This window comes from Nicotiana tomentosiformis, chromosome 3 (assembly GCF_000390325.3).
Source record: "Nicotiana tomentosiformis chromosome 3, ASM39032v3, whole genome shotgun sequence".
In the NCBI taxonomy this organism is placed as follows: Eukaryota; Viridiplantae; Streptophyta; class Magnoliopsida; order Solanales; family Solanaceae; genus Nicotiana; species Nicotiana tomentosiformis.
Window position 1 is genome coordinate 112829615 of NC_090814.1, and position 12673 is coordinate 112842287.

The 12673-nt window shown below is 38.7% G+C and overlaps 1 protein-coding gene across 1 annotated transcript; it reads right to left on the reverse strand.

Moving 5' to 3' along the window:
• Nucleotides 1-10884: 10884 nt before the first annotated feature.
• LOC138908346 (uncharacterized) lies at nt 10885-12275 on the reverse strand. The gene is made up of 3 exons (XM_070199007.1): nt 11576-12275; nt 11232-11449; nt 10885-11181 (listed from the first exon to the last, which is right to left on the reverse strand). Exons 1-3 carry the CDS (start codon nt 12273-12275, stop codon nt 10885-10887), a joined length of 1215 nt encoding a protein of 404 aa, XP_070055108.1.
• Nucleotides 12276-12673: the final 398 nt, after the last annotated feature.

The following is a 12673-nucleotide window of genomic DNA, read 5'->3' on the forward strand; positions in this document are numbered from 1 at the left end:
TTTTGTGCCATGTGATTACTTTGGAGGTGACGCACATGCTAGGTGACGGGCGTGTGGGCGTGCATCGAGGGGATTGTGACTTGGTCTGTTCCGTGAGACTGTAAAGTTGAATAACTTGTTGTTTGCTATATTCTCTCTATGTGTTGTGGAAATTTAGCTGTAAGGCATGGTAGAAACCATGTTTAGGCTATATGTTGGTACTGCCGGGACCCACAGAGGTCGTGTACATGTTTAATTATCTGCTAAATTGTTGTTTGGTACTCAGTCACAGTTTACTTATTTATTTTATCTCAGTCTCTATTGTTCATTATTGATGCAATATATCATTATTGTTTGGGCTGATTTCATGATTATTGAGAGCCTGAGAGACTGGAGAGATTTATGACTGAGTGAGGCCAAGGGCCTGATTGTGAGATATTGATACTATAGCACGTGAGTTGGCCATGCAAATCCAGATATTGATACTATAGCACGTGAGTTATCCGTGCAGCATGTGAATTGGCCGTGTAGATCCAGATATTGATACTATGGCACGTGAGTTGGCTGTGCAGATTATAGCGCTTGGGCTGTAGGAGCCCCTTCGGAGTCTGTACACCCCAGTGAGTGCGGGTACCCATTGAGCGTAAGTGATGAGGGCTGGGAGCCTAGTGAGTGATTGTTGTCCTGGGAGGTTGTACTTGATTTTTATTTGTTGTTGCACTTAGTTGTTATCTGTCATTGTTGTGAAATATCTGAAAGATTTTTATATACGGATTACATGAACAGGAACTGTATAAAAAATTAAATTGATATTAAACTGCCAGATTTGATAGCAGGTCTATTCTTTGCTGGAATTACTGGAAATGAACCATAACTGTATAGCTCATTACTATCTTCAGTTCCTTATTTATTATTGTTACTTACTGAGTTAGTTGTACTCATACTACACCCTGCACTTCGTGTGCAGATCCAGGTGTTCCTGGATATAGCGGGTGTTGATTCTATCACTCAGCTGATTTTTCAGAGATTCTGAAGTAGCTGCCGTGTTTCGCAGACCTTGCCTCTCCTTCCCTATCTTCTTATTTACTGTATTTGGTCTCAGACTATTACGGACCGTATTTTTCAAACTTGTATTAATAATTAGATGCTCATGTACTCGGTGACACTAGATTTTGGGTGTTTTTATCGGAAATTGTGAGGCCTTTTATTAGACTCAAATTATTATGTTTTTCAAAGCAAATTAGGGGTTATTGATGTTATCGGCTTGCCTAGTTTCGAGATAGGCGCCATCACGACAGATCAGATTTTGGGTCGTGACAATAATCTATGAAAATTTTCCCTTTTGAAATAGTATTCACATTTTAGTGACAGTTTCGAGTTCTTCTATACAACGTAATACATCACACTGTCAAATAAGGAAACATGACCAAGATAGTAGCGAAAGAACGAAGTTACCATCAAATCCTATGATCCTACGATATTTCCTTTCTTTTTTCAACAGATGATCCTAAGATATTTGTTGGCCCAAAGTAAAGTTTGTTTTGATGATTGACAAAGGAACTCAAGCATGAAGCAGGTCCATACACAGTGTACACATACACGGGCAGATTCGAGCATAAGGGATGCACGTGAAGGAGATAAGCTTAAGTTGTTATATCCGATATCTCCTGATTGAAAAGGTTACATAAATGATAAGGAGAAGGACTCCTTATCCGAAGAGAACTTTATCCAAGATAAGGGAGGAGTTAGAAGTTAAAGATAACTAGAACTCTCCCACCAAGGAAGAGTATAGCATTAGAACTCTAGTTATTTCTTATTCTACTAACTATATATATATTGCATGATGTTCTCATTCTACAGGCACGCACAATCGCTGGAGTTAAACCTGAGTTGAGAGCAAAATAGCAAGGCATTTTGAAAATAATTCTTGTGTGATTCAAGTGTGCGAACCTGAAGATACATGAACCAGATAGAAGAACCAATTCCAAGTGCATGTATTTTATTCTAGTTCAATTGTAGTAGGGCTTTTCAAATTGTACCTTTCAGCTTTATCTAGAGGCAATTGTATTAGGTACTCTAAATATTCAAGTTAGAGTTAATTTGAAGTTGTCGCAACAGTTAGAGGCTGGTTGCCACAACGGGATTAGAGGTAATCCATAGGTTTACAAAGAGTTTTGTAAATGTTATTTTGGCTCAGTGATTTAGTGAAGTATTGAGAAAAATCCTACTAAGTAGTAGGTCGTGATTTGTTAACCTTTTGAGCCAGTGTTTTTCACGTAAAAATACTTGTATTCTTTATTTTCCGCATTTACTATTTTCGCAACAGTAGTATAAGGAACACATAGAAGAATCATGTCCTTCTATAATCAGTGCACACGAAAATCAGACACCATACAAATCACCCATTCTTCTGTGGCAATGAAGCATAAAACATCAAGAATCTAATTGTATGGATATATTACTACTATTATAGAAGCGGATAAAAGAGGAGCTTAGGATCGTTTGAGGATATTTTGGTAAATTTTGGTGGTTTTCACTTGCTTATGCTGCGTTGGAGAGCTTGTCTTTGTATGGCACCAAGTGAACAACTATCTGCACATAGCAGCACGTGTAGCTCTGCTAAAAACGAGGCAAGCAACCAGATTTTCTCACTATAAATCGTTGTCGATTTTGTCTCTCACTTTGCTTTGATCTGCTTGATGTTGTCTTTGCAGAACTCAATTTGAACTGCTGTCTTATTTCCCAACTTTCTTAACGTACTCCTCTATTTTTTGCTCTACTCTCTCCCTGCTCGGTTTATATGAGTTGCATATATAATTATTAGGTGAATTATATTTTTCCTATTTTTGCCTTAATCTTCTCACCTTTTCTGCAAATCCTCTACATTTGCTATTCTTAATTTCTCAATTTTCGAAATCACTGTTGGATTAAAATTATTTAAATCGGGTAAAGTAGTAAATGGGTTATTTTGGGAAGACGATTTATATCAATGTGCTTATTTTTTTAATATTACTGTTAGTTCCCTTTATCTGAAAATCTATCTTGGGAGAAGAATGCGAGCTCTCTTCTTTAAATAGGTAAATGTAAAGAGATGGCCATAAGGTGTTTGCTTATTTGTCCGAATGAATTATTCCACTGTGTGGTTGTTCCTATACTGCAATTCTGAATCTATGCTACATGATATAAAAAAATAAATAAAAAGAAATTAGAGTACATTGGTTGAGACAAATTTAATGGTGAATTTCCCATATGGTTGGAACTTGTTATCAAGGCAAAAGAATGCATATGCTCTGGAATACTCAGTAAATTTAGTTTATCGGCTTGTTATGTCTTAAAAGATTTTAATTCTTTAACAAAAGTACAAAATAAATACATAACTTCGTACTGCTTCATCATAAAAATAGTTATTGCATAAGAATTGCACTCAAATATAAACTATTGGATCGTAACTTAACTTATTACTATAAAATGAGCAATTTATCATGCACTTGCTAGCCAATTTGCCCAGCATAATACTGTGTTTATTATAGGCTATTAGGTAGACGTAAAAATTTAGAATATATATCATTTATTATACAAAACAAAAATTGAAACTCAAAAGTTGTTTCATTGTCTTTGTTAAATAGCTTCTTTGTCTGGATTTGTTATTTGATATTCCGAGCATTTGGAAAACGGAAATGCATTGGTTTTTGAAGTTTGTATGCCTTAGAAATGATGGGTTGCTTCATCTGTGAATTCTACACAAGCCAACAACAGGTAGCTCACCTTCTGCTTATGTGATGTATTCCCCATATATCAAATATGTTAGTGGACTATATTTTTTCTCACAAATTGATAAGCTAAAAAATTACTTTCCTAATGAGAAGACTGTAAAATGATGGAACAAATTATGAAGGATTGTTGAGAAGATTAATTTTGAAGTAGATGACAAAACGAGATGCTAAATTTTTTTCATGGAGTATCAAGTATTTTAGAAAGTGCAAAAAATACCTGTATACCATATTTGTTTATGGTATTATTGATAAACTTTGTCTTGGTTACTATTTTCAGTTTACATGTTTCATGCTTCAAAGATTCACTTCTTTGACAAGCTAGGTATCACTGTGTATACTTTTTTCTAACACACTATATTCTTATACCTTAGTTATTTGGGAACACCCATAGTTTTGACTGTAGTGAGAAGCCTTTGTGGAAGAAGATTAATTAATGCATTATAAAGGAAATATTATCTCTAGAGAAGGACCAAATAATATTTTAACAATGAGCTCTTTCTTTTGGTTGTTTCAGTATATAAACGTAGGAGTTAAAGAAGTGATGCTAGATGCAAGCTGATATGATCTTCAAAATGCTTGTTGCAACTGTAAAATCAAAAATCGTTTGAGTTGCCTTCCTGTGATATTGTTGACATAAGGTGATTTACTAAGAACTTTATTCTATTTTTATTTTATTATCCCGGATATACATTTTTCCTATAGTGCAACGTTTATTATTTTGTTTACTTCTTAAAGTCACATATTTCTACTGGTAACAGACTTTGTAATCTGATACATATTATTTGTGTTGTCTACAATATTATATGGATTTATGGACTAATCTTGATAGAATTTTAGGGTCCTCCAAATTATATAGAGAACCAGGTTTTCTATTAGTTCCCACAGAACACATGCACACTGCAGTAGGTAAATGAGACAAAGAAGTTTTACGTGGAAAACTCCCAGCTCACGGGATTAAAAACCACTACCTACCCTTGTAGGATTTCAACTTCACTACTAAGCAAACTTTAGATTACAATCTATTATAACCTAGGAATTAACCTCTTAATCCCTCACTAACTTGTAACAACCCTATTACAAGCTACTTTGTAATAACTCTATTACAAAGACTTTACAACTCGACTAACTCTAGCCAAGACATAAACACAATGGTTTATGATTTACAAAGATTTCCTACACAATATTTCTAACTAAACTAAGTAAAAATTACAAGTAAAGAACTTTAACAAAGGTGCAACACAACTAAGGACATGTAATGACTCAATACATAAAACTGGTCCTTCGTTATGTTGTTCTTTGTTCTTGATCCCCTTGAGAATCACTTGCAAGATTGGCACAGACTTGAGAGAAAATGCTTGATCAATTCTTGAATGTGAAAGTGTTTTCTTTTACCTTTGCTTGGTGTAAATAACTCATTTGTGACATCACTTGAATGGTGTAAGCAAGTTAGGTAAAGGGTATTCCCCATAAAATTGACAGTTGCACTGTTTCTACACTGTAGCGTGTGCACATAGCAACTTTACAGCTGAGACAGTTGACTTGTGTAGTTTCCTCGGGAAACGGTAGCTATCTGTTCCCTCTGTTGTTCCTTTGACTTTGAAGAGTTGAACCATATCCCAAGCTGGAACCTTTTGATCATAAGGTCTTGAGAATGTGTAACAGGTTCCTTATCTGGTTCTTGACAGTAAGTTTGTTAGATCATCAAAACATAACAGGGATATATATAGAGCCTATCAATTTCCCCCTTTTTGATGATGACAAACTTATAATTCAAGTTCCCCCTAAGAACCAGCATTTCCTGAATTCCCCCTGAATCTGTTTTTCATCTTGTTCCCCCTAAATTATTTTTCCCCCTTTTGGCATCATAAAATGATTAGTAACAAGCTTATAGCAAAAAGAAGTCTAGCTTAAGTTAACTCATGCCACTTGTGTGCATACAACATGACTAAAATAGATCATAAAGACATCTGGGGAGAGGGCTTAGAGGCAGAGGCAAGGGTTTGGAGGACGAGATCCATTCGAGCATTCGCCGACATTTGCTCATTGAGCAGTTTCTCTTTCAGGTCCTCCAACTGTTTTTTGAGCTCAGCATTCTCCTTGGTGAGATGGGCAACTTCTTTACTTTGAGAGATACTAGAACCAGGTGCCTCCTGAAGCTGACTCAACTGACTCTCAAGAATAGCATTCCTTGCTTTTAACTGCCTTATCTCAGCAGTAACACTGTTCTAAGCGTTGATCAGCTGAGAAATGGTAGAAGTGCTTCCAACTCCTCCAGCACTATCAATGCACTCACATTCTTCCAGAGTGGACTTGGAGAATGTTTGCTTCTTAGTGCCCAGTTTAGCTTGTCCCAGAGAAAGCTTTAAGTACTCAAGGACCTTGGTGAGAAGGAACCCATAAGGCAGCCCATAATTACCATCTTTAAAATCTGCCACTTTTTGCATGTGCTCTATCATGATCCCATGCAGGTTGATGGTAGTGAAGTTGTCCAGTGCTTCCATGAGGAACAGGTCTACACGAGAAGTGATAGATCTTCTCTCAACACGAGGGAGCAAGACGTTGTTTACTATCTCAAATAGCAGTTGGTACACTGGAAGGAGGGCCTTCTTCTGTACCCGTAGCCCCTTGCTGAACTGCTCTGTCTTTCAAGATGGCGTTTTTGAAATTTTGAGAACAAGATCCCTGAACACTAGACACCCCTTCAGCAGGCACACCCAGAATAGATCCCAACAAAGCAGAGTCCATTACCATATCAACTCCATTCACCAGCACGCAGATGTGATCATCCTCAACTTTGAAGAGGTCGACATAGAAACTTTGAACTTCCTCATCATATACCTTTGGAGCATCACTTGTGAACAAATGTGTCCATTATTGAAACTCACAAATTTCAACCAGCTGTCTCATACTATCCTCCTCCAAAATGTCAGGGGCAAATGTGCGGTCCCACAGCATCTTTTGATTCCTCAACTTCTCTTTCCCAGCACTCTTTGGATCACCATCTTTGGCCTTCTTTGAGGAACTAGGTTTCTCATCAGTATGAACTTTTCTCTTAGCAGACTTGCTAATATTATTTTCTTTTTCATCAGACTTCATAGACTTTTCACCCAATTCTTCCATCATCCTCGCAGTAGACTCTTCTACCAACTTATCACCAGATTCTTTCACCATATTTTCACTAGCGACGGCATCATCAGACTTGTTCAGACTTTCAGCAGACACAGAAGATCCCCTTTTAGGCTTGGGGAGACCATGCTTATGTGAGCACTTTCTAGTCAAGGAACTAGGTTCCTCTTCTACTTCATCATCCACATTCACAACCGGCACTGTCTTCTCGCTCACAACTTTCCCATCTTTCACTAATTTTCTTCTCCTTGACTTAGCTTGATTGTTCTTAAGTGCAGACTCAAGATCCTTCTTCCTTTACAACCTTGTAGTAGGTCGCTTAGGATTGGACTCTTGAGCAACCATTGGTCTACGCCTAGTCAAGCTAGCAATTGGCATATCATCAAAATCCTCTTCACTTTCCCTAACTACTTCTTCATAATCAGATCTCATCTCAGGCATGACCACAGACAAAGGCTCAGCATCGCAAATGAGGGGAGGGAGCAGGATCAATACTGACATGGGGCTTTTGAGAGGACCCCTGAGTTAGATCCTTTGAGGAGGGATCAAGTCCCTCATTTGGGACCCTGATAGTATTGTCCTGTGCTGATTATTCAAGAGGCACAAGCTATCTACCCTCTACCACATTCTTAGACTCTTCCCCCTGAGCCTCAGGCCCATCCGCGCTTCTTTCTATAACAACCCCTTCATTAGCTATAGATAGCATGTTCTCTATTGCTTCTTTCTCTTGTAACTCCATTGAAATCACAAAAGAAGAAGAATTTGTACTGTAGGCTCAAGATTGGGAACTGAAGCATTCTCAGAACCAGCAGTTGGATCTACATTTAAGCCTTCATCCAAAGGAAGACTAGAGATTTCTTGATTCTCTTCTTCATCAACAGGACCCTTTTTACCCAGTTTTTCCGGCGAGGAAGGAGGAGATCTTGTAACCACAAATCTTTTAGGAGTTGTGATTTTGCGACTCCTATGAGAACCAGAACTCGATTGGGTAGAAGAGGAGACAGAATGTGGGGGTAACTCTGCCCTAAGGTTTTGGCTATTGGTGGTGTTGAGGGAGGAGTCTAAAATCGGTGGTTGAATGTCTGAGGACTCAATAGGGGTGTCACTTAGAGCACTTAAGGTTTCATTATTTTCAGCCATGGAGAGAAGTGATGAGTTGAGGAGAAGAGATACGTAGTTTGAAAGAGATAAAGAAGAAGGAAATTTTTAACGTTTGATGTGAGGAGTTGTGACAGTGATGGATGTATTTAAGATTGATGAGAGACCAGTTAAGAAAAGGCGACAGTTTTGGGAGTCGCCTCGATTTCTAACAGGTGAGACGTTTGGGTTCAAAAGATGCAAAGAAAAGAAACTGACATACTGATGATGTGGCACTTGTTTTAACCGTTCAAAATTGTGCATGAGAGGACAGAGAAACTACTAACTTGTGTCGGGAGAACCAGGTTCCCTGACTAATCTTGCATCTGTAAGCTTTTCCCTTTTTACCAGCACGTACTGCATCAACTACCTATTTGCTTTGTAATCATCATGTGTGTCTACCTGTAACGGTATAGAGATGAGTTAGACTTTGCCAGAAAATACCTTTTAGCTAATTTTACCTGAACATTTCTTTCATAGCCAATCATTGAGGGACCATGTTCTCAGTTGGGTTTTATCAACCCCATTGCCAGACGATTTTTTTCAAAATGTTCTCTGCTCAAGGCCTTGGTAAATATGTCTGCAATCTGATCTTCTGTGCTGCAGAATTTTATGCAAATGAGCCCCTTTTTAACATTGTCTCTGAGGAAGTGGTGACGCACATCAATGTGCTTGGTTCTCTTATGTTGGACTGGATTTTTAGCCATATTGAGTGCACTTGTATTGTCACACAGGAGGGGCACACAGTCAGAGAATACTCAAAGTCTTTCAACTGCTGTTTGATCCACAACAATTGAGCACAGTAAGAAGCAGCTGCTACATATTTCTCTTCTGCAGTTGAGAGTGCCACAGAGTTTTGCCTCCTTGTACCCCATGAGATTAGACAGGAACCCAGGAAATGTGCCATTCCATACGTATTTTTCCTGTCCACAAGATATCCTGGATAATCAGCGTCAGCATACCCAATAAGATCAAAGCTGTCACCTGAGGGATAGTAGAGAACCAGGTCCTGCGTTCCTTTGAGATATCTCAATATTCTCTTGGCAGCCTTCAGATGAGATTCCTTTGGATTGGATTGAATCCTTGCACAAAGGCCCACGATGAACACAATATCTGTTCTGCTTGCAGTAAGATACAAGATTGACCCTATAATCCCTTTATACATGGTCTGATTTACAGGAGAACCAGGTTCATCCATGTCTAGACGAGTAGCTGTGGCAATAGGAGTGTCAATAACTTTTGATGTTTCCATGTCAAACCTTTTTAGTAGCTCCTTGATGTACTTCTTTTGACTTATCATTGTTACCTTTTGAGATTGCTTCACTTGAAGTCCCAGGAAGAAATTCATTTCTCCCATCATGCTCATTTCAAACTGCTTCCCATGAGCGTTGCAAACTCTTCACACAGAGAATCATTTATTGCATAATGAGCAGGTTCCTCCCGCGTTTCTTCAGAAATAGAGTGTTGTCAATTTTTCCTCTTGTAAAGCCATTTTCTAGAAGAAACTTGGACAACCTTTCATACCATGCACGGGGAGACTGCTTTAGTCCATATAATGCCTTGTCAAGTTTAAACACGTGCTCGGAATGCTCATGGCACTCGAAACCAGGTGGTTGCTTGACAAAGACTTCTTCTTTTAGAAATCCATTCAGAAAAGCACTTTTGACATCCATTTGGAACAATTTGAATTCCATATGTGATGCAAAGGTAATAAGAATTCTCATGGCCTCCATTCGAGCAACCGGAGCAAAAGTTTCATCATAGTCAATCCCTTCTTCCTGATTGTAGCCTTGAACTACTAGCCTTGCCTTGTTCCTTGTTGTGTTTCCAAACTCATCAAGTTTGTTTATGAATACCCACCTGATTCCTATAACAGTTCTGTCAGCAGGTCGAGGAACCAGGTTCCACATGATGTTTCTCTCAAATTGATGAGGTTCATCTTGCATAGCAGTAATCCAGTCAGTATCCTTTAATGCTTCCTTGATATTTTTGAGAAAAAAACATTTGCAGCCAAATGTCCTCAAATGTGTTAGCTTGGGCTTCCTTCCGTTCAGCAGTTCATACGGGGTTTTGTTCAGGAAGGACCTGATCATGCACCTGTTCACCAAGTAGCACGCAGTGTTGACTGCTTCTGCCCAGAAATTTTTCACAATGCCACTTTCAATCAACATTGTTCTTGCCATGCCTTCAAGAGTCCTATTCTTCCTACTTCTTGAATGTATCCCTTTTTGCCATTTCCAAAGGACACACTCCCTTCTTGCAGAGCTTTGAGTGAAAGGAAATCATTGATGCTTCCAGTCATGTGCTTAGAATAGCCACTATCCATGTACCATTTTTGGCTGCTTCCTTTCACTGCTCCCTGCACAAGAGAATCAAGTGTTAGACTTAGGAACCCAAACAAGTTTGGGTCCCTTGTAATAAGGAAAAGGGGGAATTAGACTTCTTCTTGTCCAGGCAGGCAATATACATTTTTAATGGAGGGAGCAGGTTCCTTAGTAGTGGTTACCTTTTCAATAAAAAATTTATTTTTCTGTTGGGACTGAAATCTAGCTTTACAGGTTTCTTTAAAATGCCCAGTGTTACCACAGTGTGTGCAAAGCCAATTCTCAGGTACCGTAACGTACTTGCTATGAGGGTTGTAGGGATTTTTTTCCCTTTGGAACCCGATTCCATGTCTGTTTCCCCCATTGTTTGTGTACATGGCAGTGATAGCATCAGAGGACCAGGTCCACTTAAGAGATTTTTCTTGGTCACTCTTCACTCTGCCTAGATCTTCCTGAAGTTGTCTGTTTTTCTCTAGCTCAGCACACATACTAGATTTCACTGATTTTAGCTCATTTTCAAGCCTAAGGTGTGCCTCACTTGCAACTTACTTTCCCTTTTGAGTGTTCATAAGCCTACTTTCCCTTATGAGTTCCTTAATTGTTTCCTTTAGGTCTACAAGTATTACCAACAGGTCATCTCTCTCATGCTCTATGTTTGCACTTCTCTCAGTCAAAATATCCTTTTCCCTTTTTAAACTCTCAATGGTCTCTCTTAGATCAACCGCAACCACTACTAGATCATCTCTCTCGTGTTCTATTTCTCTTAGTTCCGTGGTTATTGCATTTCTATCATTAATGAGACTATGAAAAACATCAATTAAAATATTAGCCAAAGATATAAGCTTTTTTGAGAGTAAGACTTCAAATTTCTTTGAATGTCCAGAAAGTTTACCTCATTATCGTCAGATTTTGCCATCAGAGCAAAAATGGAATAATAATTAGCTCCTTCACTTTCTACTGTCATCATGGAGTTGTCACTTTGTGCATCATCTTCTCCAGATTCGCTAGAAGAGTATCCCCATGCAACAAGAGTTTGTTTCACAACATTATCAACAACTTCTTTTCTTTTAAATCTTTTGTCAGGAACCGGGTTCCTCTTGGCTGCTTTGTCTATGTTGTGCTTGTACTAGTCTTGCTTGAGGAGAGGGCAATCCTTGATGAAGTGCCCTGGCTTCTCGCACTTATGACATAAGTCATATCCTCTTGTCTTGATGGAGCTGCCCTTCTTCGTAATACCTCCATTTTTGAGGACCATCTTCTGAAATCTCTTTGTCAAGTAAGCCATATCAGCATCCCCACAACTTGATACATTGTTGTCTGTCTTGAGGACCAGGTTCTTCTCCCTTTTGGGCTCTTTACTCTTATGATCCTTTTTCTTCTTCATTTCATAAGTTTTCAAATTACCAATGAGTTCATCAATGGTTAGCTTTTGTAGATCCTTTGCCTCTGTGATAGCATTTATTTTGCTTTCCCAAGAACCAGGTAATACACTGAGTATTTTTCTGACAAGTTTGTTCCTTGGAATGATTTCTCCTAGGGAATGGAGCTCATTGATGATAGAGGTGAAGCGAGTGTGCATGTCCTGAATGGACTCATCGTCTTTCATCCTGAAGAGTTCATACTCAGTGGTTAGCATATCAATCTTCGACTGCTTGATTTGAGTTGTCCCTTCGTGTGCTATTTGGAGTGCTTCACAGATCTCTTTGGTAGATTGACACGCTGAAATCCTGTTGTATTCATCTGGCCGAATGCCACAGACGAGGATTTTCTTTGCTCGAAAGTTCTTCTCTATAGACTTGCGGTCAGTATCGCTGTATTCCTTCCTAGACTTGGGAACTGTCACTGCTGGTTCTCCAATGGTTTTCATAGGAACAAAGGGACCATCGCAGATAACATCCCAGAGCTCTGAATCTTCAGCTATGATAAAATCATGCATCCTTGTCTTCCACCATCCATAGTATTGGCCATTAAATCGTGGTGGTCTGTAGGTTGATTGTCCTTCTTCAAAGTTTGGTGTAGCAGCTATGAGGATCCTTTCTAGGTGTTAGTCTGATAGAAAGAACCTACTCTGATACCAATTGATAGAATTTAAGGGTCCACCAAACTATATAGAGAACCAGGTTCTATATTAGTTCCCACAGAACACACGCACACTGCAGTAGGTAAATGAGACAAAGAAGTTTTACGTGGAAAACTCTCAGATCACGGGATTAAAAATCACGACCTACCCTTGTAGGATTTCAACTTTACTACTAAGCAAACTTTAGATTACAACTTATTGTAACCTAGGAATTAACCTCTTAATCCCTCCCTAACTTGTAACAACTTTATTAC

Bases quoted from the DNA above. Each gene is read 5' to 3' on its own strand.
- LOC138908346 (XM_070199007.1), bottom strand. From the start codon at position 12,275: ATGCATGATTTTATCATAGCTGAAGATTCAGAGCTCTGGGATGTTATC. The intron at 11,450-11,575 runs GTATTACGAAGA...AGCACAACATAG, and splicing joins GATGGTCCTCAAAAATGGAG to ACAAAGCAGCCAAGAGGAAC. The intron at 11,182-11,231 runs GTAAACTTTCTG...CTCTCAAAAAAG, and splicing joins CAAAATCTGACGATAATGAG to CTTATATCTTTGGCTAATAT.